The sequence below is a fragment of the Budorcas taxicolor genome, chromosome 19 (assembly GCF_023091745.1).
Source record: "Budorcas taxicolor isolate Tak-1 chromosome 19, Takin1.1, whole genome shotgun sequence".
NCBI classification, from domain to species: Eukaryota; Metazoa; Chordata; class Mammalia; order Artiodactyla; family Bovidae; genus Budorcas; species Budorcas taxicolor.
In genome coordinates this window covers 10,586,869-10,612,265 of record NC_068928.1, presented here as the reverse complement: position 1 = coordinate 10,612,265, position 25,397 = coordinate 10,586,869, and the positions used below count along the sequence as shown (strand labels likewise).

Genomic DNA, 25,397 nt, shown 5'->3' with positions numbered 1-25,397 from the left:
ATAAAAGAATCATATTTAAGCCATACTAAATGAAGAAATGAGGGATAAAGACAAAAAGCTATAGTATAAGCAGCAAAGGCTACCTGGAAAGATTCACCACAAAACATAAAAGTAATACCATGTACTGAGCAGGAGGTTCCAGCTCTCATGCGAGTAGGCAAGTATTGATATGCATGGGCTAGAGATTCTGGCCTGTGGCTGAGGGTTTTCTGCCTTATATCATGAAGTGACTGGAACAGATGTTCACTCCTACACGAAACAACTGGAAACCTTACAAAATACATGGAACAATTCTTTTCAGACGTTGTACCACAGGCAGTATGGTATTTCTTGACTGCTGAGAAAAGGGATACAAATGCAGAAGCCCTGTGATGACTCTGGCTTCCCACGTGTAGACACACTGTGTGTCTGCAGCAAAATCCACAGTCCAGGGGACTTCCCTGGTGGTCCAGTGGTTAGGACTCTGAGCTTCCAATGCCAGGGTCCTGGGTTCGATCCCTGATTGAGGAACTAAAATGCCACATGCTTCAGAACAACTAAACCTGGGCGCTGCAACTACTGAGCCTGTAAGCTCTGAAGTCCCCCCGCCACAACAAAAAGATCCTGTACGCCACAACTAAGACCCGAGGCAGCCAAATTAAAAAAAAAAAAAAAAAAACCTTAAAAAAAAATCCATAGTCCATGGGACTTCCCTGGAGGTGCCGTGGATAGAAACTGGCCTGCCAATGCAGGGGACACAGGTTTGATTCCTGGTCCAGGAATATTCCATATGCCACAGAGCAGCTAGGCCTGTATGCCAACTACTGAGCCTGCGTGCCCAGAGCCTTTGCTACACAGCAAGAGAAGCTACTGCAATGAGAAGCTGCGCGACGCAACTAGAGAGTAGCCTCTGCTCATCAAAACTAGAGAAAGCCCACACAAAGCAACGAACACCCAGTGCAGACAAAAAGTAAAATAAAGAATAAAAATAAAATCTGTTGTCCAAAGAGGAAGACCCTAAGAAAAGCATGGTAGTACTGCTGCACTGAGAAGAAAATCTGAGTTTGGGGGGTGCTGAGTGGTTGAAATCTGTGGGGCAGAGTACTTAATGCAGGGAAAGGACTCTCCATTTGTGTATGGGGGTCCCCCTGAGACTCTAGCATACAAAGCTGCATTGCATGCTATGATGAGATTCTATAAGGCCACGCAAAGTACAATTAGTGAGAAAAGAAGCTGAACAATTCCAAGACTTCACCCAGGGCTGGGAAACACCTGAACTTCACTGAGCTGGAATGGAAAGACTTAGCATTCAGGGATGACCTTGGAAAGAGCCTAGTAAACGCTAAATAGATCATAATAGAGGTTTTAAAAAGACTTAAATGAACCAGGCCAGCCCACTAGTAACTTAGTGCCCTCCAAAACAAAAAAATTGATACTCTGTAAAGGATGATGACAAAATCCAAATAATCAACAACTTAATACCACATTTCAGCATCTAATAAGAAATAGCTAGATATGGGAAACAGTTTGGAAAATATGACCCATAACCCGAAGAAACAATAGTCAACAGAAACAGACCCAGAAATGTTAGATATAATGGAATTAGCAGATAAGGCCTTAAAAATATTAGGTGGGCTAAAACCCAGAAACAGTGGGTTTCTCTGTTATGTTATGGAAAAATTCAAATGAACTTTCTGGCCAACCCAATATGTTCAAAGATTTAAAGCAATAATGGGCAAATTTTAGCCCAGGGGCCAAATTCAGCCTACCACCAGCTTCACAGAGTTTCAAAGAAGGTAACCATGTATACATGGCTATACATATCACCTCTGGATAATTCTGTGCTACAAGGGTAACAATGAGCAGCTCTGACCTAGACTCTGTGGTCTATGAAGTCTAAAACATTTATTATTTGGACATTTACATAAATAGTTTGCTGATCCCTGATTTAAAGGAAAACATAAACAACATGGGAAGAAATACAAGTATAAAAATAATAAAATGGAACTTCTAGAGCTGAAAATGTAATATCTGAAAAATATATTTGAAAAATATGAGAAAAATTCACTTGATAGTCAACAGATTAGATACCACAGGACAAATATTAGAGAACTTGAAGATAAGGCAACAGAAAGTATGTGAACCAAAGGATACAGAGAGAAAGGCTATGGAGAAGTAAACTTCAGTAACCTGTGGAATAATACCAAACAGTCTAATATATATGTAACTGGAATTCCAGAAAGAGAGGGGAAAGTGTGTGTGTGTGTGTGTGTGTGTGTGCGCACATGCATGCATGTTGGCGAAGGGGTGGCCGAATATTTTCAAGATCTGATGAAAACTATCAATCCATCAACTCACAGATGTAAGAAATTCAACAAACCTCAGTCAGGATCAACATAAAACACAATCAAATTGCTGAAAATCATCATAATCACATCATAATCAAATTCTATAATTCAGCAATATCAAGAAAGTCTTAAAAGCAGAGGGGATAAAAATAACATTATATAGGCAATCTTGCTTCACTGCAGTTTGCAAATATTGTGATCTTTACAAATTAAAGGTTTGTGGCAATCTCGTGTCAAGCAAATTTATTGGCTCCATTTTTCCTACAGCATTATTATTTAAGGTATGTATATATTTTTTAGGCATGTAATAGAGTACAATATATAGTAAACGTAACTTTTAGATGCGCTGAGAAACCAAAAAATTAATGACTTGCTTTCTCACCATACTCGCTTGTGCTCTGGAACCAAATCTACAATGTCTCCAAGGTATGACTGAGTCATCTACAGGGAAATACAGATAGGGTTTTCTCATCAGAAACAAACCAAAACCAATAGAATTACTTCTCTAAAGTGTTGAAAGGGGGAAAAAATATCTGTGAATCTAGAATTAAGGAAAAATATACTTCAAAAATAAAGATGAAATAATAACATTTTCAGACAGACAAAAGCCAAAAGAATGTGTTCCAGGAGAGAACACCGTTTTTCCTCATTTTAAAATCTCTTTAAAAAAACAACTAGTTGTTTAAAGCAAAAACCATGATGTATGTCAGACGTCCCAGGTGGCTGAGCCATAAAGAATCTGCCTGCCAAGGCCAGAGATGAGGAGACATGAGTTCGATCCCTGGGTGGGGAAGATCCCTGGAGGAGGAAATGGCAACTCACTCCAGTATTCTTGCCTGGAAAATCCCATGGAGAGAGGAGCCTGTTGGGCTACAGTCCACAGGGTCACAGAGAGTCAGACATGACTGAGCACGCGAGCACACACACGTGACACATGCAGAAGTAAGATACAAGAGAGTTCAGTTGCTCAGTCATCTCTGACTCCTTGCAACCCCATGGACCGCAGCGTATGTAAGACAGCAAATATAAGACAACAACAGCATAAAGTATGGGAGGGAGAAAAGGGACTATAACATTATAATGCGGTTATATTATATATCCTAAAATAATACTCATTTCAAAAGAAGGTAAGAAAATAATAAAAAACAGGTGGGGACCAGCAGTTTAAGGGTAGACTTAAACCCAACCATGTTGACAACTAGATTAATTGCAAATGTGCCAAATATACAAATGAAAACGTAGAGAGTGTCAGACTGAATTAAAAAGCAAGACCTCAGTATATGTTCTCTACAAAAAGGCCATTTAAAATATCGAGATCCAAAAGTAAAGCGATGAAAAAAGATAAACTGTGTAAAAATAATCATACAAAAGATAGAGTATTCTACATTAATAAGAGACTAAGCAGATTTCAGGAGAGGGTATATTATTTTACAGAAATGAATAAGGACATTTCATAATGATAAAAAGGCTAATTCTCAGGAAGACAGAAAAATCCTAAATGTGTATGCACCTAATAACAGCATGACAAAATATATAAAGCAAAAACGAACAGAACTAAAATGAGAAATAAAAACATATCTACAATTAGAGTTGAAATTTCAACACCCGTCTCTTTCATTGACAGAATAAACAAACTGAAAACCAGAATGAACACAGAAAACTTGAACAACATGGAACACTATACCCCAAAATAGCCAAATACATATTCAAGTATACATGAAAGTCACCAAGAGAGATCATATACTGTGGTATAAGTGAGTCTAAGCACATTTAAAAGAATGTACCATGTGACAAGGTAATACAAGCAGCACTTCTTCAGGAAAAGTAGCAAATGATAGTCCTCAAAAGTTAATTTTTCTATTTAAGGACAGTGTCCTTAAATCTAGGTAGTGGTAATCAATGGAAGTTAACAGCTATATACAGCGCAGGCTGTTATTCCCCAGCACAGGAAGCTCTATAAATTTCCTAGCTAGCAACCAGTTCACTAGTAACATTCACAAACTGCCTCTGAGAGTTCTGAATTACTGCCAATGGAAGTTCCCTTTAATGATTCCGAAGGTCAAATTTTATAATTGGGATGAAAAGTTACACTCTCATCAGAGTAACAGGTTTTTAGGGTCCTTTTTTGGGGTGGGTGGTTACTTCAACATAGTCATTCTAAGTGAAGTCAACTCAACAAGACAGTTCAGCTCTCTGTGATATATCGAACATCTGGTTTTGCTTCAGTTCAAAGCCTCATATATCTTAGTCTCATGAGCTGTATTACACTGTATTTTCCAAAGTTTTGATAGGGGAATAATTTTGCTCTGTCCAGGATAAAAAGATGTAGTGCTTGGCCAGGCGAGAGGATGTCTGGGTGAGAGTATGACCATAGTTAGCTAGGGGGTGGGTGGGAGGTTGAGGAGGAGATAGGATTTCTAACAAGAGCAGATACAGGCATTTGCAGGAAAAGTATTTTAACTTAAAACATTCTTTTAAGATAAATTTTTAAAGTTACACTTCTATAATTTACATTCTTTCAGGAATAGTAAATATACTATTAGTTCTATCAAATTAACAGAAATTTAGAATTAAAAAAACCCATTATCCCAGAGGTAAAATGATCATTCCTGAAATTATAACACACAAAAATATCCCAAACTGGTAGTGAGGAGTTCTAAGCAGTGCCCTGATAAAGCAGGACCTATATAAGTCCTGAGAAAGCAGTCCTGGCACCACAAACACAAATTAGTAAATGACAAAAACTAGTCTATGTATTGTTGCTCCATTTAAAGACAAGTGTTTTCTGGATTTTTAACTTTGTTTGGTTCTTTTGGGGGCCCTTTTTTCCAGAGACATTTTTGACAAAGTGAAAACCTAAAATGATCGTATCAGTTAATTGTAAGCCTAATTCAGCCAAGCTTTTTTATCAACCAAGATGACAAATATGATATCACAATAATAGTGCAGTACAGGGACTTCCCTGGAGGGCCAGTAGTTAAGACTCAGAGATTCCAATGCAGGAGGTCTGGATTTGATCCCTGGTTGAAGAACTAAGTTCCCACATGCTGCGCAGCTAGGGGGCTGCCCCCGCCAAAGAAGAGTGTAGCATGTGTATGTATGAGTTTTTTTAAGGAAGATGAGCAGACAGACAGACATTCTTCCACTCCAGGCAGCTCCCTCAGAACTGATAAAACATTCCTAAAGACTGGAGTTGTTTGTATAACATCTGTAATGTCAATTCATAGCCTAATCCATCATCCATATACAGAAGTCAAGTGTGATCCCAAAGGCAAAATTTCCAATTAGTTTTGTCTGGAAAGTTTAAGGCAAAGGTAATAAAATCAAGAATTCTGTGCTGATTCACTGGGAAAACATTTGTTTGCCACACTCCTTCTCTGAGGAACAAAAGGAGTCAGTGGTTAGTCTGGAATGTGATTCATTAGGAATATCTGGGTGATAAATAAATGAAAAGAGATGACAAATGGTTGTCTGTATGACTTGCAAAACCTTTGTTTTCTTTAAGTCCAACTTTCAGGGGAGTTTAGAAATGCTTTTACAAACAGGAATTCTACTCTTCAAATTCTTTTAATCATTGCTTTTCTCATCGTAGTCAGAAAACAGTTTACCTAAGGTTATGGTGTACAACAAATAACTCTAGAAGGCTAGAGCATAAAATTGTTGATTCCAAATGGACACTGAGAAGTTTAACTAGTGTTTGGTTTTTTTCCTATGAAAAAGAGTTTATAAATTAAGCCCCTCTTCTCTCCCTATAAAAGGTGCTACAGTGTGTAAAGAAAGAGTAATTTGGCCATTAGCTATGTGGATTTTAGTTTTCTAAAAATCTGTTAGTAACTTAACTAGATGTACTCAGACTTCTATCTCATATTTTTCATTTGATGAAAAGCCCGATAATAATAATGGTAATAATACCTGTTCAACCTAAGTAAGAGAGTAATATAATGAGGTTATGTAGTAAAAGTGCTATGATAAGTATAAAATAATCAAAATGAAAATGTGTAAACTCTATAGTTCAGACTCTAGGTTATAAGGACGTGTCTTCAAAGTCATTTTTATTATATTAAATCAATCATAGTAAAAATATGTTTCACTTTTCTTCTCTAAACCTAAACAATTTTGATCATAAAGTTGATCTAATATTCAGGAAGAATGGACCACTTATTTATAAAGAGAACTTTTAAAAAGGTTATAATTTGTCTAAAATAGATATCCAAAAGGACAGATTTCAGGTAAACTGAATCTTACTTTCATTTAAGCGCACATTAATAGATAGTGACTTCAGGGCAGGAAGTCAGTCAGTCTGTGCATATCCTTCTGGGTTTGGTGAAAACCCAGCCCTGTCCTGGAGATCCTGGTTTCTACTTTTGATGTGGTGATACTCTTAAGAGTTAATACATGAGTCATTCCTTGGGGAAAGACTCAGAGCTGATCATGTTCTCATCAAAAAAAGGGCAAACAGATCTTTTCTAAGAAGGGCCGGATGGTCTTCCCGCAAGAGCCCTGAGTCACTGCATACTTATAGCCAGAGTCATTATACCTACACAGAGCAATATTAGGTCACACTAGAACCTTCCTTTTGGCAATTTCTTCCCTTTTTTGTCTTACAGAGGGACAGACAGGTAACCTATGGAGCAATCATCAGAAATCAAGCAGGAAAAAATATGAAGAGGTTGGCTAACAATTTTTAAAAGAACTGTTCCAGCTCATGGCATTAAATGATTCCTATAACAGTTCTCTTACTGAAACTGTTTCACTATTTCACTTCAACCCATATCCATGCAGTTTTTCAAATAACATTTTCTTTAGGCAATAAGTAGCCAAGAGTCAAAAAGCATAAGAAAGGCTTTATATGTATACATATAAAAGAGTACTACAAAGCACTATATACAAACGATGAGGCACTTATTCACCAAAGAAAACAGGGCGCTACAGACAGAAGTTCTGCGAACATTTGATAGCAATCAAGACGTTGGACTTCTTAATACAATTTTTACCACATTTTAGCAGTGAAGCAACATTAAACTTTAAGGCAAAAGCAGACTTTTGCATTTTATACAGGGGCAAATATCTCACTACTTACTTTCCTTGTATTTACTATATAACAAACAGCCCCAATTTTTTTTTATTAAAATGGTCTTTGTTTATGTTTTCAAGTAGAATTCTTTATTCATTTATATCTTATTACCATATCTGATAACCACATTCTAAACTTACAGTTTTATGGCCATGGTTTCTCATGGTACTTAAAACACTCTTGACATTCACTGATTTTTAGATGCAACGTATTTAAACTACCAATCTTTATCTATAAAATGATATTCTTAATCTAAAACAGTCATTTAACACAACTGACTCATAAATACCATTCAGATGATAATGCCCTGATGGTATATCTTTTTATAAAATCTGATCTACTCTACAATGTAACTAAATAGCTTCGAAACTTTTCTATGTACCAACTGCCATCTAAATAAGGCAGTTCTAATGTGAAAATTCCTCCCATTCTGATTCCCAAAGGTCAGGGAATTCAATGGTTAAAATAGATGCCAAAGAGAAAAGGCATTTTGTACAATACATTCAGCCTTCTATTTACAGCTCAATATTTGAGAGTCTTTAAAAACTTTAAAGTGATTGTTGATAGTTTTTGTTCTCAGAGTTCTTTGTCTAAGAGCTGGGCTTGTTTTGAAAGGAACATAGGGCTTGGTAAACCTTTCTCCAGGAAACTGCTCCACCTAGTGTCAAAACTGTCTGTGTACACATTATTTGTAAATTCTTGCTGAAGGACTCATTCTCTTTGTTACTGTTAAACAGAACAGACTTTATAATCATTAATAGCATACGCAGTTTGTTGCTGCTGTCTGTCGCTAACTCGTGTCCAGCGCTTTTGCGACTCCATGGACTGCAGCCTGCCGGACTCCTCCGTCCATGGCAGCTCCCAGGTAAGGATACTGAAGTAGGTTGCTGCTTCCTACTCCAGGGAATCTTCCCAACCCAGGGATTGACCCTGGGTCTCCTATATTGGCAGGCGGATTCTTTACCACTGAGCCACCTGACAGTTGTTAAATCACCTTCTCTTACAACATTAGGAATAATAATGTACGTGCATATAAGGAGCATGTCTGAGATATATTTCTCATTATCAAGTTCCAATGTTCCTGCTTTTAACCTGGTTGTTTACAAAATTACGAATCATATATCCTAGTAATGGGAATAATTCTAATGTGGCTACTGAAATTACCTTATCGCTTCTCCCAATTATTTGTAACAATCTAAATGTAATTCAAAAATTATTTATTTCTCAAATGATTGCAGTGTTGTAAAGGTTGTATTTTTACAACAGACTGGTTCTGCACACATCAATGGTTTCAAACATGAGATCAGGACTAAATTTTGTTGTCATCAGGCAGCTCAACCGGAAGAAATTCTTTTACTTTTCTCTTCATGAAAAGTTGCCTTTTTTTTAACCCCTTGATGGTCTTCCAGACCACTCAAGCACTTGCACAACTATAATTCTCTCCCAAAACGTCATGTTAAGTCTACTCTTATGACCTGAAAGAGAGAAGAAATCCTTTTTTGGCAAATGGAGAAATCAAATGCATAACATGTCACATAAAAATCCTTGGAGAGTAGTTAGTTCACTAAGGCTCCCGAGTTCAATATGCTTCTTCTGGTGTGCTATCGTCATCCCATGAATTAGAGCCAGGGTTAGCAAACTACAGCCTGTGGATTAAACCCAGTCTGCTATTTGTGTTTTTGAATAAAGATTGACTGGAAAACAGTCATATTCATTCCTATATACTGTTCCTGGGTGCTTTCTTGTTACCATGACAGATCAGAGGAATTACAAAAGGGATTGCACGGCCTGCAAAGCCTAAAACATTTACTATTTGGCCCCTTTACAGCAAAAGTGCGGCCCCTGGGCTGTCATCGTTCCCTGGGCCAAATCATTATTAAGGTGAAAATTCTGACACATTCAAACACAGAGATACATCAAAGAAGTTAACAGCAGTCACCTTCTCTTTATTAAGCTGTTTTCACTCTGGGCATTATTTCCACTAGTAAATAAGCACTCAAGTTCTGAATCACCTGAAAGGAAACCTGCTACATACATGCTAAGACTAAAATAAATTTGTTAGTGGATTTCTGGAAATTAGTATCTAAGAGAAGAGGGCTTAGAAGATGTGATCTTAGAAAAATCTACCCGCCACAGAAGCTCTTCTGACTTCTGATCTGCTTATAAAAGGGGATTCCCAGGTGGTGCTGGTTATAAAGAATCCACCTGCCTATGAAGCAGACGCAAGATGCAGATTCAGTTCCTGGGTCAGGAAGATTCCCTGGAGAAGGAAATGGCAACCTACTCAAGTATTCTTGCCTGGGAGATACCATGGACAGGGAGGCCTGGCAAGCTACAGTCCATGGGGTCGTAAAGAGCTGGACACGACTTAGTGACTCAGCATGAGCACCTACTTGTGTGTGTGTGTGTATATGTATCTGTGTATATCTATGCATATATGCGTACATATATACGCCCTTTTCTTAATCTTTATTCATGCCTGAATCTCTGTGCTTCAATGTAGAATCACTTTCCTTCCACTCATTCAAAGAACACTGTTACTATTTCCTTTAGAGCATGTTTGCTAGTGGCAAAGTGTTTCTGTTTTTCTGAAAACATCTTTATTTAACACTGTTCACAGGTCACTTTCGAGTATTACCTGTTGGCAGTTATTTTCTTTAGCCATCTAAAGATAGCCCACTGTCAGCTGATTTTTTTCAACAAAAGCTATGACGAATCAGTCTTCCTGAAGTTCCTGTGAAGACAGTATGTTTTTTCCCTCCATCTCTCCTTTTTCGTTCTAGATACTTTTCTCTGGTCAATTAATCCTGTCTTAGCTGTGGTCTGTTGAAGTCCATTCACTGAGTTCTTAATTTCAGATACTATTCTTTTAATTCAAAATTTCCACTTACTCTCCTTTCAAGTTTTCAACCTCTGGTAAAATATTCTAACTTGTTTTTTACTTCTTTGAAACACACTGATTTGGGATTAAGGTACACGCCTATTAATCTTATTAAATAGATACCCTGTGGATCTATTTCTATTATTTCTTGTTTTGACCAAATTATATTGTTTCCTCAGATATCTGATTACTTTGGATTGAGTGTCTGACTTATTTTTTTTTAATATCATTTGACACCTAGGATGACTGTATTTTCCTCCAGACTTAAAATTTACACCTGAGCTTCAGCCTCTGTCTGGGCTGATTTGTAGGACACTCATCCTTACATTTAAATTGTGGCCTCTCAGGGCTCCAAAGTCAAGCCTGCAGGTTTATCAGGGCATATACCTGACCAGCTCCAAAGCATGCCTGAAAAGGAGTGTTTTAAAAATAAAAACAGAGTACGACTAATGATTATAAGAATAATAATGATGATGGTCACTTAACATTCACTGAGCACCTTACATATACTAGCCACTGAACTGAAAAGTATACGTGTCTTATTTACTCCTCCAAATAGCCTTATGAGATAGGTACTATTATTATCACTCCCATTTACAGTTGAATAAACTGAGGCTTAAAAAGTTAAGATACTTGTGAAATATCACAGAATTAGTAATACTGGACCATGCATTGAAACCCAGCTCTGACTATGCCCTATTACTTACCTCCCATGATAGGAATATGTTAGTCATATAACAAAATCACCCTCCATGACTTACATATTTTTAAATAAATTAAAAGAATTAAGGCATTGTACCTGAAACTGGGCATGCCACAGGAGTATGTTCTGCCTATAAACATGTATAACAATGAAAAGAAAGTCTAACTAATAACTGCTTAACTAATTAATGAATGTGTAAAATTATTAAGAAAACTTATTTTCATTCACATGCATTAACTGGTATTATGCAGCCATAAATAAAGAAAAAAATAGAATATGCCTCTAACCTATTTGAGGGTTTCATATTTACCCAGAATAGAACCTGCAAATACAGGATATTATATTGGTTGTATTAGCAACGCCACCTAGTGGCAAACTAACATAGCCATAGATAGAAAAAGTCCCAGAAGAGTGGTTCTTAACCTTGCATGGGTTACAGAGTCTGAAGACTCTAACACTATAGGTCCTTTCTCCCAGAAAGATGCACAGTTGTGAAGATATATAACAAGTACAGTGTTCAGGAAATTAAAAGACCTCCTGAAGCCCATTAGTTGACTGTTAGAATTAATGGAACGAACCAACACACCTAGTCGAGCTGTGCCATGCTAACTTGTTTCAGTTGTGTCCGACTCTTTGCAACCCTGTGGACCATAGCCCTCCAGGCTCCATGGTCCATAGTATTTTCCAGGCAAGATTACTGGAGTAGGTTTCCACGCCTTCCTCCAGGGGATCTTCCTGACCCAGGAATCGAACCCATGTCTCTTAACGTCTCCTGCACAGGCAGGTGGATTCTTTAATGTGAGTGCCACCTGGGAAGCCCCTCAACTAACCTAGAGGTCCAAACAACTTCCCATGAGCCTTGAGAAGGAATCTATTCATTTTTCCATTCAATCTCTTCCTCTCTGTTTAGCAATCACTATTTCTGCATTAACAGTATCTAACTTTTCCTTTGTGGTTACACACCTGTTCTCGGCAAACCTCAAGATTTCTACGACTCCCAAATCAATTTACAAAATTGGACAGTAGACCAAACAAGTCATTTTTCCTGGTTGATTTTCATTAATTTTAACATTTAAATTTAATTAAGCAACTAGTCTTTTACTCCTAATGTTTAAAGAAATGATGAGAATTTCTAGAACATCTGAATTAAGTTATAACTTTCAATTTTAACTAAAAATTTTAAATGAAATTGCTGACTGACAAACTTAAAAATCCAACCCTATGCCCCAACGGTAATCCAAGCCTATGCCCCAACTAGTAACGCTGAAGAAGCTGAAGTTGAACGGTTCTATGAAGACCTACAAGAACTTTAAGAACTAATACCCAGAAAAGATGTCCTTTTCATTATAGGGGACTGGAATGCAAAAGTAGGAAGTCAAGAAACACCTGGAGTAACAGGCAAATTTGACCTTGGAGTACAAAATGAAGCAGGGCAAAGACTAATAGAGTTTGTCAAGAGAACGCACTGGTCATAGCAAACACCTTCTCCCAACAACACAAGAGAAGACGCTACACATGGACATCATCAGATGGTCAACACCGAAATCTGATTGATTATATTCTTTGCAGCCAAAGATGGAGAAGCTCTATACAGTCAGCAAAAACAAAACCAGGAGCTGACTGTGGCTCAGATCATGAACTCCTTATTGCCAAATTCAGACTTAAATTGAAGAAAGTAGGGAAAACCACTAGACCATTCAGGTATGACCTAAATCAAATCCCTTATGATTATACAGTGGAAGTGAGAAATAGATTTAAGGGACTATATCTGATAGGCAGAGTGCCTGATGAACTATGGAATGAGGTTCATGACATTGGACAGGAGACAGGGATCAAGACCATCCCCATGGAAAAGAAATGCAAAAAAGCAAAATGGCTGTCTGAGGAGGCCTTACAAATAGCTGTGAAAAGAGAAGTGAAAAGCAAAGGAGAAAAGGAAAGATATAAGCATCTCAATGCAGAATTCCAAAGAATAGCAAGGAGAGACAAGAAAGCCTTCCTCAGAGATCATTGCAAAGAAATAGAGGAAAACAACAGAATGGGAAAGATTAGAGATCTCTTCAAGAAAATCAGAGATACCAAGGGAACATTTCAGGCAAAGATGGGCTTGATAAAGGACAGAAATGGTACAGACCTAAGAGAAGCAGAAGCTACTAAGAAGAGGTGGCAAGAATACACAGAAGAACTGTACAAAAAAGATCTTCATGACCCAGATAATCACGATGGTGTGATCACTCACCTAGAGCCAGACATCCTGGAATGTGAAGTCAAGTGGGCCTTAGGAAGCATCACTACGAACAAAGCTAGTGGAGGTGATGGAATTCCAGTTGAGCTGTTTCAAATCCTGAAAGATGATGCTGTGAAAGTGCTGCATTATTTCAAATCCTCAAAGATGATGCTGTGAAAGTGCTGCACTCAATATGCCAGCAAATTTGGAAAACTCAGCAGTGGACACAGGACTGGAAAAGGTCCGTTTTCATTCCAATCCCTAAGAAAGGCATTGCCAAAGAACGCTCAAACTACCACACAATTGCACTCACCTCACACGCTAGTAAAGTAATGCTCAAAATTCTCCAAGCCAGGCTTCAGCAATATGTGAACCATGAAGTTCCAGACGCTCAAGCTGGTTTTAGAAAAGGCAGAGGAACCAGAGATCAAATTGCCAACATCCGCTGGATCATGGAAAAAGCAAGAGAGTTCCAGAAAAACATCTATTTCTGCTTTATTGACTACACCAAAACCTTTGACTGTGTGGCTCACAACAAACCATGGAAAATTCTGAAAGAGATAGGAATACCAGACCACCTGACCTGCCTCTTGAGAAATCTATATGCAGGTCAGAAAGCAACAGTTAGAACTGGACATGGAACAACAGACTGGTTCCAGATATGAAAGGGAGTACGTCAAGGCTGCTTATTGATCTTCTATGCAGAGTACATCATGAGAAACACTGGGCTGGAAGAAGCACAAGCTGGAACCAAGATTGCCAGGAGAAATATCAATAACCTCAGAAATGGAGATGACACCACCTTTATGGCAGAAAGTGAAGAGGAACTAAAAAGCACCCTGATGAAAGTGAAAGAGGAGAGTGAAAAAGTTGGCTTAAAGCTCAACATTCAGAAAACTAAGATCATGGCATCTGGTCCCATCACTTCATGGGAAATAGATGGGGAAAGAGATGGGGAAACAGTGTCAGACTTCATTTTTGGGGGCTCCAAAATCACTGCAGATGGTGACTGCAGCCATGAAATTAAAAGACGCTTACTCCTTGGAAGGAAAGTTATGACCAACCTAGATAGCATATTCAAAAGCAGAGACATTACTTGGCTAACAAAGGTCCGTCTAGTCAAGGCTATGGTTTATCCAGTGGTCATGTATGGATGTGAGAGTTGGACTGTGAAGAAAGCTGAGCACCGAAGAACTGATGCTTTTGAACTGTGGTGTTGGAGAAGACTCTTGAGAGTCCCTTGGACTGCAAGGAGATCCAACCAGTCCATTCTGAAGGAGATCAGTCCTGGGAGCTCTTTGGAAGGAATGATGCTAAAGTTGAAACTCCAATACTTTGGCCACCTCATGCAACGAGTTGACTCACTGGAAAAGACCCTGATGCTGGGAGAGATTGGGGAAAGGAGGAGAAGGGGACGACAGAAGATGAGATGGCTGGATGGCATCACCGACTCGATGGACATGAGTTTGGGTAAACTCTGGGAGTTCATGATGGACAGGGAGGCCTGGCGTGCTGTGATTCATGGGGTCGCAAAGTGTCGGACACGACTGAGCCACTGAACTGAACTGAAACTTAAAAATCAAGAAAACTTTTCATTTCAAAGGCAGATATGTAGGTAAATAATATTTTAGGAAATAGAGTAACATTTTTAGATCACCATTTAGTTAGACAGTGAGTTATAATTAACTAAATGATTACTTCCAAAAGAGGTAACTTCCATACTGGGAAGAACCTAATTGAGAAATTTTGTCTATGCAGGAAAAATTTTCCTATTTCACTTTAAAATCATAATTTCCATTAAAGAGAACCATGATCAAGAATGACTAAATTTTTTCTCTTTGTTAAAGTCAGTTTCTTTTTCATTTATTTTACTATAAATTATCTTTAAGTTTTTCATGTGGACCCTTTTTAAAATCTCTATTGAATTTGTTACCATATTGCTTCTGTTTTATGTTTTCCTTTTTGGCTAAGAAGCATGTGGGATCCTAGGTCCCTAACCAGGGACTGAACCCCTACCCCCTGCACTGGGAGGACAGAGCCTCCCACTAGACCACCAGGGAAGTCCCTTGCTGTAAACTGTTGTCAAAAGAAGGGTCATATTTCTGACCAAACTTCTCTCCTAATGTAGTCAATTGTTTTCTTGACTGAAGAGTTATATGGGTACATGGAAAGGTTGCCTATTTCATCAGAATAAAAATGTATGGCATAAGAACGTTAATATCACATCTCCTTAAGTGAGGACTATGTGAAGGCTCATAAATGAAAGATGTAATTAGGACTTTCCAGATATAATCACATTTCACATATATAATACAAAAGGAATGATGATCTATAAAGAAAAAACGATGTCAACCATTACCACCAAGAAAATGTTAAAAATCTAACCATAGATTTTGAATAGCTTTTTAAATAATAAGAGATCAAATTCTTAAACTTTTATTTGATACTGCTTTGCCTCTAGTTTCCTGGCTATTTTTCTCCATAACTGCCAAAGTTCACAAATGCATAGTCTATACTTACTGATGACATTTTTTTTTACTACACATTTGCTACACTATTGTTTATTGACTAGCTTGGCTCTTGGAAGGACTACCGGAAATAATTCAGGTAAAGAGCTGAGCACAGAGTCTAGCGTGTGGTAATTAACATTCAATAAATGTTAGTTTATTGGTCAGGATAGGTTAAAATAACAAACAGCCCCCAAACTCAGCAGCTCAAGACAAGTAAGTTTCTATCTCCCTTACTCTACATATCCATCAGAGGCTAGCAAGGTGAATCTGCTCACCATAGCCAGAGACTCGGGCTCCAGGTGAAACACAGCATGACAAGCCTTGAAGCTTCCATCAGGAAGCAAGATCTATCAGTTATGCTCACATTTCTTTGATGAAAGCAAATCACCTGGCTGGAGTTCAACAGGATGCGATCTCACAAAAATAAATACCAAATATGGATAAAAAACCAATAGAATTGACTTCAGTTAGTATTACTCTGATGACAATAATGACAATGTTTGCCATTTTTGGTAGTAGTAGTAGAAACAGCTGTAGTTAATTTCTTGGAATCTAACTTTCATCCCATCAGGTAATTAAAAATAAACAAAAACTAGTGACATCTTTTATCTTCCTTTTGCTTGACTTCTTGGAAAATTATTTTTTCCCAATATTTGTTTTTCTTCATTTTCCCTATTATACCTAAGGAATTCTGGAAGGAATTCTGTGTTTAAGAACTAACAAATTTAAGAACTAAAGATAATCTCATCAAATGGAAATGGCATATTCTGGGTATCTTTTTATTTTTAACATTAATATATTGCTCTTCAAGACTTCTCATTCTGAATTTGTTTGCTATACTGACCTTTCATCCATTTTTGATCACTACTATCTAAAAAAGTGTTCTTCTGACCAAATCCTCACTGATTCATGATTAAAAAAAAACAAAAAACTCTCAAACACGCACACAACTCACAACAAACTAGGAACAGAAGTAAGTTTCATCTACTTGATAAAGAACACCTAAAAAAACCTGTAGCTAACATGTAGCTTCATGGTGAGAAACTAGAGGCTTCCTCACTAAGGTTGGGAACAAGGTGATTTCCCTGTCACCACTCCCAATTCAACATCAGACGGAGCTAACGCAATAAAAGACAAGGGGTAAAAACGAAAGGGTACACAGATTGAGAAGGAAAAAACAAAACTATTTGCAGATGACACGATTATCTTATATAGAAAATCCTAAAGAATCAACAATAAAGTCCTGAAACTACTTAGGTTGCAGGATACAAGGTTAATATACAAAAGTTGATTACTTTCCTATGTATCACCAATTAATATACATAATCTACAGATCATGCCCCTAGGTATTTACCCAAATGAGCCAAATTCTTATATATATATCCAAAACCCTGCACATGAATATTTATAGCAGCTTTATTCATAATTGCTATAACCTGGAAATAACCATGATGATCTTCAATACATGAATGGATAAACAAATTGTGGTACATCCAGGAAATGGGATATTATTTGGGAATAAAAAAAATGAGATATTGGCACTTCCCGGCGACCCAGGGGACTTTGTGCTTCCAATGCAGTGGGTGTGGGTTTGATCCTTGGTTGAGGAATTAAGATCCCACATGAGGTGGGGCATGCCCCCCTCCAAAAATAAAGAACTGAGGTATCAAGCCATGAAGACAATGGAGGAACTTTACATACATATTGCTAAGAGAAAGAAGTCAAGCAGGAAAAAACTCATACTATATAATCCCAACTATATGAACAAAATCAAAACTTACAGAGAGAGTAGAAGATTAGTGTTTTCTTAGGGTCTGTGAGTAGGGAGAATGAGAAGGGTAAGAATAAACAGGTATAGCACAGGGTATTTTTAGGAGAGTGAAACTATTCTGTGATCCTGTAATGAAGAATGTATAAGCTCATGCCAAAACCTATAAAACTATATAAAACACAGAGTGAACTCTAATATAAACAACTGGCTTTAGTTAGTAATGGCGACCCACTCCAGTACTCTCACCTGGAGAATCCCATGGACAGGGGAGCCTGGTAGGCTGCAGTCCATGGGGTCGTGAAGAGTCGGACACAACTGAGCGAGTTCATGTTCACTTTTCACTTTCCTGCATTGGAGAAGGAAATGGAGACCCACTCCAGTTGTTCTTTCCTGGAGAATCCCGGGGACAGCGGAGCCTGGTGGGCTGCTGTCTATGGGGTCGCACAGAGTCGGACACGACTGAAGCGACTTAGCAGCAGCAGCAGCAGATCAATATTGGTTCCTCAACTGTACAAAAACAGTCTTAATGATCGAGATTAACCATGATGGTGTGGTCACTCCAGATATCCTGGAGTGTAAAGTGAAGTGGACCTTAGGAAGCTTTACTATGAACGAAGCTAGTGGAAATGATGGAATTCCAGCTGAGCAATTCAAAATCCTAAAAGATAATGTTGTTGAAGTGTTGCACTCAATATGCCAGCAAATTTGGAAAACTCAACAGTGGCCACAGGAATGGAAAAGGTCAGTTTTCATTCCAATCCCAAAGAAAGGCAATGCCAAAGAATGTTCAAACTGCCACATAACTGCTCATTTCACATGTTAGCAAGGTAATGCTCAAAATTTTTCAAGCTAGGCTTCAACAGTATATGAACCAAGAAATTCCAAACGTATAAGCTGGATTTAGGAAAGGCAGAGAGGCCAGAGATCCAATTGCCAACATCTGTTGGATCATAGAAAAAAGCAAGGGAATTCCAGAAAAACGTCTACTTCTGCTTCACTGACTACGCTAAAGCCTTTGACTGTGTGGATCAGAGCCAAAGCCTTAACTGTGTGAATCACAACAAACTGTGGAAAATTCTTAGAGATGGGAATATCAGCCCACCTTACCTGCCTCTTGAGAAACCTGTATGCAGGTCAAGAAGTAACAGAACTGTACACGGAACAATGGACTGGTTCAAAACTGGGACAAGGCTGTATATTGTCACTCTGCTTATTTAACTTATATGCAGAGTACATCATGAGAAATTCCAGGCTGGATGAAGCACAAGCTGGAATCAAGATTTCTGGGAGAAATATCAACAACCTCACATATGCAGACGACCCCACCCTAAGAGCAGAAAGCAAAGAGGAACTTAAGAGCCCTTGGTGAAAGTGAAAGAGGAGAGTGAAAACTCTGGCTTAAAACTCAGCATTCAAAAAATGAAGATCATGGCATCCAGTCTCATCACTTCATGGCAAACAGATGGGGAAACAATGGAAACAGTGACAGACTTTCTTTACTTGGGCTCCAAAATCATTGTGGACAGTGACTGCAGCCATGAAATTAAAAGACGCTTACTCCTTGGAAGGAAAGCTATGACAAACCTAGACAGCATATTAAAAAGCAGAGACATCACTTTGCCAACAAAGCTCCGTATAGTCAAAGCTATGGTTTTTCCAGTGGTTGTGTATGGATGTGAGTTGGAGCATAAAAAATGTTGAGCACGGAAGAATGGATGCTTTTGGATTGTGGTGCTGGAGAAGACTCTTGAGAGTCCCTTGGACTGCGAGGAGATCCAACCAGTCCATCCTAAGGGAAATAAACCCTGATTATTCACTGGCACAACTAATACTAAAGCTGAAGTTTCAACACTTCAGCCACGTGACGTGAAGAGCTTTCTCATGGGAAAAGACCCTGATACTGAGAAAGACTGAGGGTAGGGGGAGAAGGGGGCGACAGAGGATGGAGATAGGTGGATGGCATCACTAACTTAATGGACACGAGTCTGAGCAAACTCCGGGAGACAAGGAACAAAGGGAAACCTGGTGTGCTGCCATTCACGGAATCACAAAGAGTCAGACATGACTGAGTCAACAACAGAAGTGCAGATCTGGTTGTTTTGCTTTTAGGGCACTTAAAAACAACCCTAAATGCTACTGACAAACAGCAGACCAAAACCAAATTAACCTAATGCTGAAAAACGTGGTCTGATCCATCTGGATGGCAGTTTATTACCAGCAATGATAATGCCACAATGTTTTTATATGGTTTTTATGTATAACGCAACACAGTTTCAGATGTTCCTTGATTTTATCTCCACATTTGCTTAACTAGTAATAATATACATGGCACTGAGAGTAATGAGAGAGTGATCAGTTCAGTTCAGTTCAGTCGCTCAGTCATGTCTGACTCTTTGCGACCCCATGAATCGCAGAACGCCAGGCTTCCCTGTCCATCACCATCTCCCGGAGTTCACTCAAACTCATGTCCATCGAGTCAGTGATGCCATCCAGCCATCTCATCCTCTGTCGTCCCCTTTTCCTCCTGCCCCCAATCCCTCGCAGCATCAGAGTCTTTTCCAATGAGTCAACTCTTCGCATGAGGTGGCCAAAGTACTGGAATTTTAGCTTTAGCATCATTCCTTCCAAGGAACACCCAGGGCTGATCTCCTTTAGAATGGACTAGCTGGATCTCCTTGTAGTCCAAGGGACTCCCAAGAGTCTTCTCCAGCATCACAGTTCAGAAGCATCAATTCTTCGGCGCTCAGCTTTTTTCACAGTCCAACTCTCGCATCCATACATGACCACTGGATAAACCACAGCCTTGACTAAGAGTGATACTTTCCTTCAAATAGTTTTTGAAGAATTCCTTCTAAACTTGTGAAAAATCTAACTACATTCCCTTAACCTTGCACTCTGATCAAGGGCAGAAATAACTACTTAGTTTACGGAAACAAAGGCTGACTTTTCAGTGAAATACACTTTGTAATAAATGCTTATTTGTATGTTTTAAATCCTTTACTGGTTACATGAATCAATGGAACTAAAATAAGAATGTTTTCACAGCAAGACAGTTTATAAATGCCATTTTATAAAAGTTTCTCAAGGATATGAAAAGAAACAGAAAACGTGAAACTTCTAAGTTTCAAATTTTTCTTATTCTTATTATGGGATTTATAGGGTTCATTAGAATCCCTTTAAAGATTCAGTACAATCTGCTAGCTAGGTAGCTTTTTAAATACTTCCAAATTAATCAAATGCAACTAATGAGTTCCTTAATCTGGTCTTCCCAAGGAATCTAAGAGGACAGGTCTAGAAAAGAATAGAAAGGTAACTGGCATTTTCTTTTTTCCTCCTCTGCCGCAACCTCTAGTATAGCATTATATTTCTAGAATAATTAAAGAAACTCTGATATGATCACTTATCCAGGATTTATGCTTCTATCTGGGTTAAAATCAACAAGCAGTCATGAACAGAATTCTAAAATTCCATGTTTTAAAATTCCCATAAACTGACAGAACTTATGTATTATAGATTAATACTTTATTCTTCAGATCATTAGTTCAGCAGCCTTCTGAATACTCATTTCCTAATTATTTCTCACACCTGCTTCAGAAATGCATTCACTGAAGCACAGAGATTGGAAGTGTTTGCACTGCTGAACTCCATTCAGCAATCAGTACTGCTATGACAACTTCTCACCTGTTTTCTCCACCAAGAGCAAGGTGTTTTCAAATATGAAATTGTTTTCAATATATTATTCAGAGACAGGAAGAGAGTGAAACAAGAGAGACATCCAGGGTACAAATTAAATGAGGCCTTCACTCATGGGCCCCACATTTCTATGACCCTAAAAGTATATAAATTCTGTGCCCTCGATGTCACGCTTGTCACTCCCTAGTCCTAGCTCTGCCATTATTTCATTATATTTGCCAGTGTCCAAAGCAAATACCTCTCTTTCATTTCTCTAATTTCAACTAAGTAAAATATATATATATATTTTTTAGGAAGGGTACATTTTATATCTTGATTTAAAAGAGTTTAAGATAGCATCAGTTCTACACACATCACACTTTATGAGCCGCGTTCAGTAAGAACACCAGAGTAACCACCCCGTTGTGCACACGGTTATCTGAGGGTGTGAGGGAAGACACCATTTCTCATTGGCTATTAACAGAGAAAGTTACTGTCCAAGTCAATTCCAACCCGTACGTGGAATTTCGTACAACTGAATAACTTCAACTATTACAATGTAACTGCATAAGCAAGAGAACTACTATTCCGAAATCTCAACAGAAAAAACGTTTCCTGGCTGAATTAATATAAGTAAATAATCTCATTTGCCTAAGGCTTTTCCCCTCCCTTCTTTTTTTAAATTCTCAACTCAAAAGAAAACCAAAACAGAGTTCTGAATCAAATCTAAAGCACTGATTGGAGGATTAGAATACATAGAAAACACAAAGATAGTCAAATAAAACCTTAGAATTTTAACTTCTGAAGTATAAGGACAAATTAAAACATAATCTCTTTCAACCTCGATTATTAAGTTAATCTTACCAGATAAAGCAGAAAGGTGTGCAGCCCTGTTCCAAGCCCAACAGAAGACAAAATTCCTAAGCCTATCCAGTAGGCATACAAAAGAAACTGTTTCTCTATCCGTTGCACATACTGAAAAACAAAAGAGATAAGGTGATAAAAAACAAAATCAGAATTCTTAAGCAGAAATGTATTTATTAACTACAATTAAAAAAAAAAAACCACTAACTTTCCAATAGGAAGAAAGTATTAAGATTCAAGGCTCCTTAAAGAGACCTAATTCCTCTAACATGTGATAGCAGAGATGACCAAAAAAAAAAAAAACCCATGTGACTAGAATAAAGCTCATTTCTAACATTTTAAAAGTCCTACTATTACAATGACATTTGTAGGAAATATGCAAATTACTGATAACTATGAGAATAAAAATTTTAAAGACCCTTAAAAGTTTCACAAATTTTGTTTAAAAAAGCATGATAATATACAGTGGTAAGAGATGGGTGGTTATTTATATAATATTTGGAACCAGAACATATTCTTGTTGATCCTAGTAAAAAATGTACATAAAATTATTTTTATATATTTAAGACCATGATGCTTTACAAGCAAAAGCAAACTGCAGCCCACTGGGATATGGACTTGGAAGATTTCCAGAGTTTAGATGCTCATACTGGACAGTAAATCTGGTTCCCTGGAAACTCTTAATAGCACACAGAGATTTCTTTAAAATATATTTAAAACTTGCATTTATATGTATAAAGACTTCTCTGATTAGAAGTAAACTGCTTCACCCCCCTCCTTTTAATGCCATTTATTGTTTCCTACTTTTATAAGCAACATATGTTTATTACAGACAAGTAAAAATACATAAAGTAAAAAACAACTATCGTCCATAATCTCCACCCTACCAAAGATAATTACCACTGGCATTTTGATGAATATAGAGGTAAACTGCTCTAACATGTGAAATGGTATCATTTTAGAACTATTTCCTATCAGAATACATGAACATTTTGCTATTTTAACAAAAGTTATTAACAAAATGTCCTATTTTCCCTTCATTTATGCTGTATTTATAGACAACAGGCAAGCAAACTTCCCCCCACTTTATACATATAAAACCAAACTTTCAATCTAGGATGAGTATATGAGCTTTGATAGGTCACAGTATAGAAAACATGAAGACTTTGGTAGTGATTAAAGAATTCATGCTGCTTTGACTAAACATTGCCTGGAAAGTTACATTTAAATCCTTAAAGGTAAAAACGAATGATATATACCAAATATAAATACTGAGCAGCCATGAATTACCACAAGAATATTTTTAATATTTGACCTTAAAAATAAGACATTAAGATACCACTTATGAGATAAATTAAAAAAAAAAAATCAACAAAACCCAAAACAGTTCCATTCTGAAACTGCCTGGGATTCGGGAAGGAACAAGAACTGCGTTGAACCTCGTACCTGTTGATGTGCTCCTTCAATATAATACGTAGCTGTAAGCACAGCAAGCAGCAGTAAAAAAGACACCACAATGCTTTGACGATGCCATAATCTTAAAAACAAAACAAAAAGAATGAGATACATCACAGTCTCATTTTTAGGATTCACCACTCTCAAGACATTTCTCACTTAAACAATGAAGTTTTTTAGCTCAGGTTTAGAAGTGGTTCTTGGTGGACTGAGCTCTTCTGCTCTTAAAGACTATGGTCTCTTGATGTACAGAAGAGAATAAACAAGATACATGGGTACAAAATCTAATTTCTTCCTAGAAACACTACTGCAGCCCTCCCCAAACCCCCAAATTGCTTGTATATACTCCAGCCTCTAACTGGGACAGGACGAAGAGGATATATGTGTACTTCTGGCTGATTCATGCTGCTGTATGGCAGAAACCAACACAATACTGTAAAGCTATTATCCTCCAACTAGAAATGAATTTGAAAAAGCATTTACTGGATAGGGCATTAGCCTTTAGTCAGAGGACTTGGATCAGAATCTCTGAAGTACTGCGCTTGGAGTAAGACACTCAACCAATCTGATTCTGTTCCTTGTTTTTAAAATCATAATGATCATATACTTATTTTACCTTCTTCGCAGAATTGCTAGAAGAATCAAATGAACTAACAAGTGTTACAAAATACTTTATAAACCGGAAGTACAATAAAAATGTAAGGTATTATTACAGATATCTTGGAAAGGTAAACCAGAAAATGATTAAGGCAATTAAAAGTTCAACTCGCTCTACAGGGCTTACAAGTACTAAATTCAAACAGAGAACACAATTTCCATGGCAGAGTCCTTTTCATTGGCTCAAATTATCAGTAGTGCCACGTATCCTGAACCTTGACCTGCTAAAGAATCAGTGTATCTAACGTACACAGGCCTGATTTCTCCTGAAGGTAAAGCCAGAAGAAAAAACTTTTCGTTCTTAGGGTTCTCCTCTGCATAAAGGATTCAATAGGAAACAATAATCAACTGTAATAATCCAGTGAACAAATAGCAGTAAGTTTCCCTAATCTATTTTTCTTCAAACTACATATAAAAAGGAAAATAAATGTGTTCCTATAACATTCTAAATTTAATTAATCCATTTTGATAGACCAGGTGGCAGGAATAGGAGCTTGCTGAAGACTTCTAGAATTAGTAAAAACAGTTTATATAAAAGTTAATGGAAGACTCTTTACTTTGAGGTCCATTCCTTCAAGATTACTAGGGTTTCCAGAGAAAAATACTGCAAGGTAATGAGTGGCTGTCTCCACAGGACAATGTTCTGTCTTTCTTCTCGATCCCTCCTCTTCTTTTCATTCACTGAAGAGGGGTCTGAAAAAATTAGTGCAGAAGTTAAAACAGGATGCTACTTCTCCCAGTCACTCTCGAAACTCACCTATCTTCCCATCCCGCGTTTGAAGGACTGCACAGAAGCCTCAAAAGCAAACAACCCGATTCACACTGTGCCAAGTCTAGGCTATGTCCTGCTGTTCTACTCTTACCATTATTTTTGGAATTATATCAGTCAGGACACAAGTTTCTCTTATACATTACTGAAAGTGAAAGTGAAGTCGCTCAGTCGTGTCCAACTCTTTGCAACCCTATGTACTGTAGCCTACCAGGCTCCTCCATCCATAGAATTTTCTAGGCAAGAGTACTGGAGTGGGTTGCCATTTCCTTCTCCAGGGGATTTTCCTGACCCAGGGATTGAACCCGGGTCTCTGGCATTGCAGGTAGACACTTTACCATTTGACCCACCTCGGAAGCCCACACGTTACTGGAATACTAAATTAGTCCACTTTCTGTGAAGGGTAATTTAGCATCATATCATAGAACAAAGTGATTGAGAGCTCAAAATGTGAAGGCCAACTAGTAGTAGTAGTGTTAGTCACTTC

At 37.8% G+C, this 25,397-nt stretch overlaps 1 protein-coding gene across 4 annotated transcripts in view; it reads right to left on the bottom strand.

The window, feature by feature from the left end:
- Positions 1–25,397, bottom strand: part of VMP1 (vacuole membrane protein 1) — a 124,695-nt gene that overhangs the window by 78,243 nt on the left and 21,055 nt on the right. For all 4 annotated transcript variants that reach the window (XM_052657922.1, XM_052657920.1, XM_052657924.1 and 1 more), the window contains exons 3-5: positions 24,699–24,834; positions 23,476–23,566; positions 22,030–22,140 (exon numbers count right to left, since the gene is read on the bottom strand). In XM_052657922.1, coding sequence (XP_052513882.1) covers positions 22,030–22,140; positions 23,476–23,566; positions 24,699–24,834 — 338 coding nt within the window. The remainder of the gene's footprint in view (positions 1–22,029; positions 22,141–23,475; positions 23,567–24,698; positions 24,835–25,397) is intronic.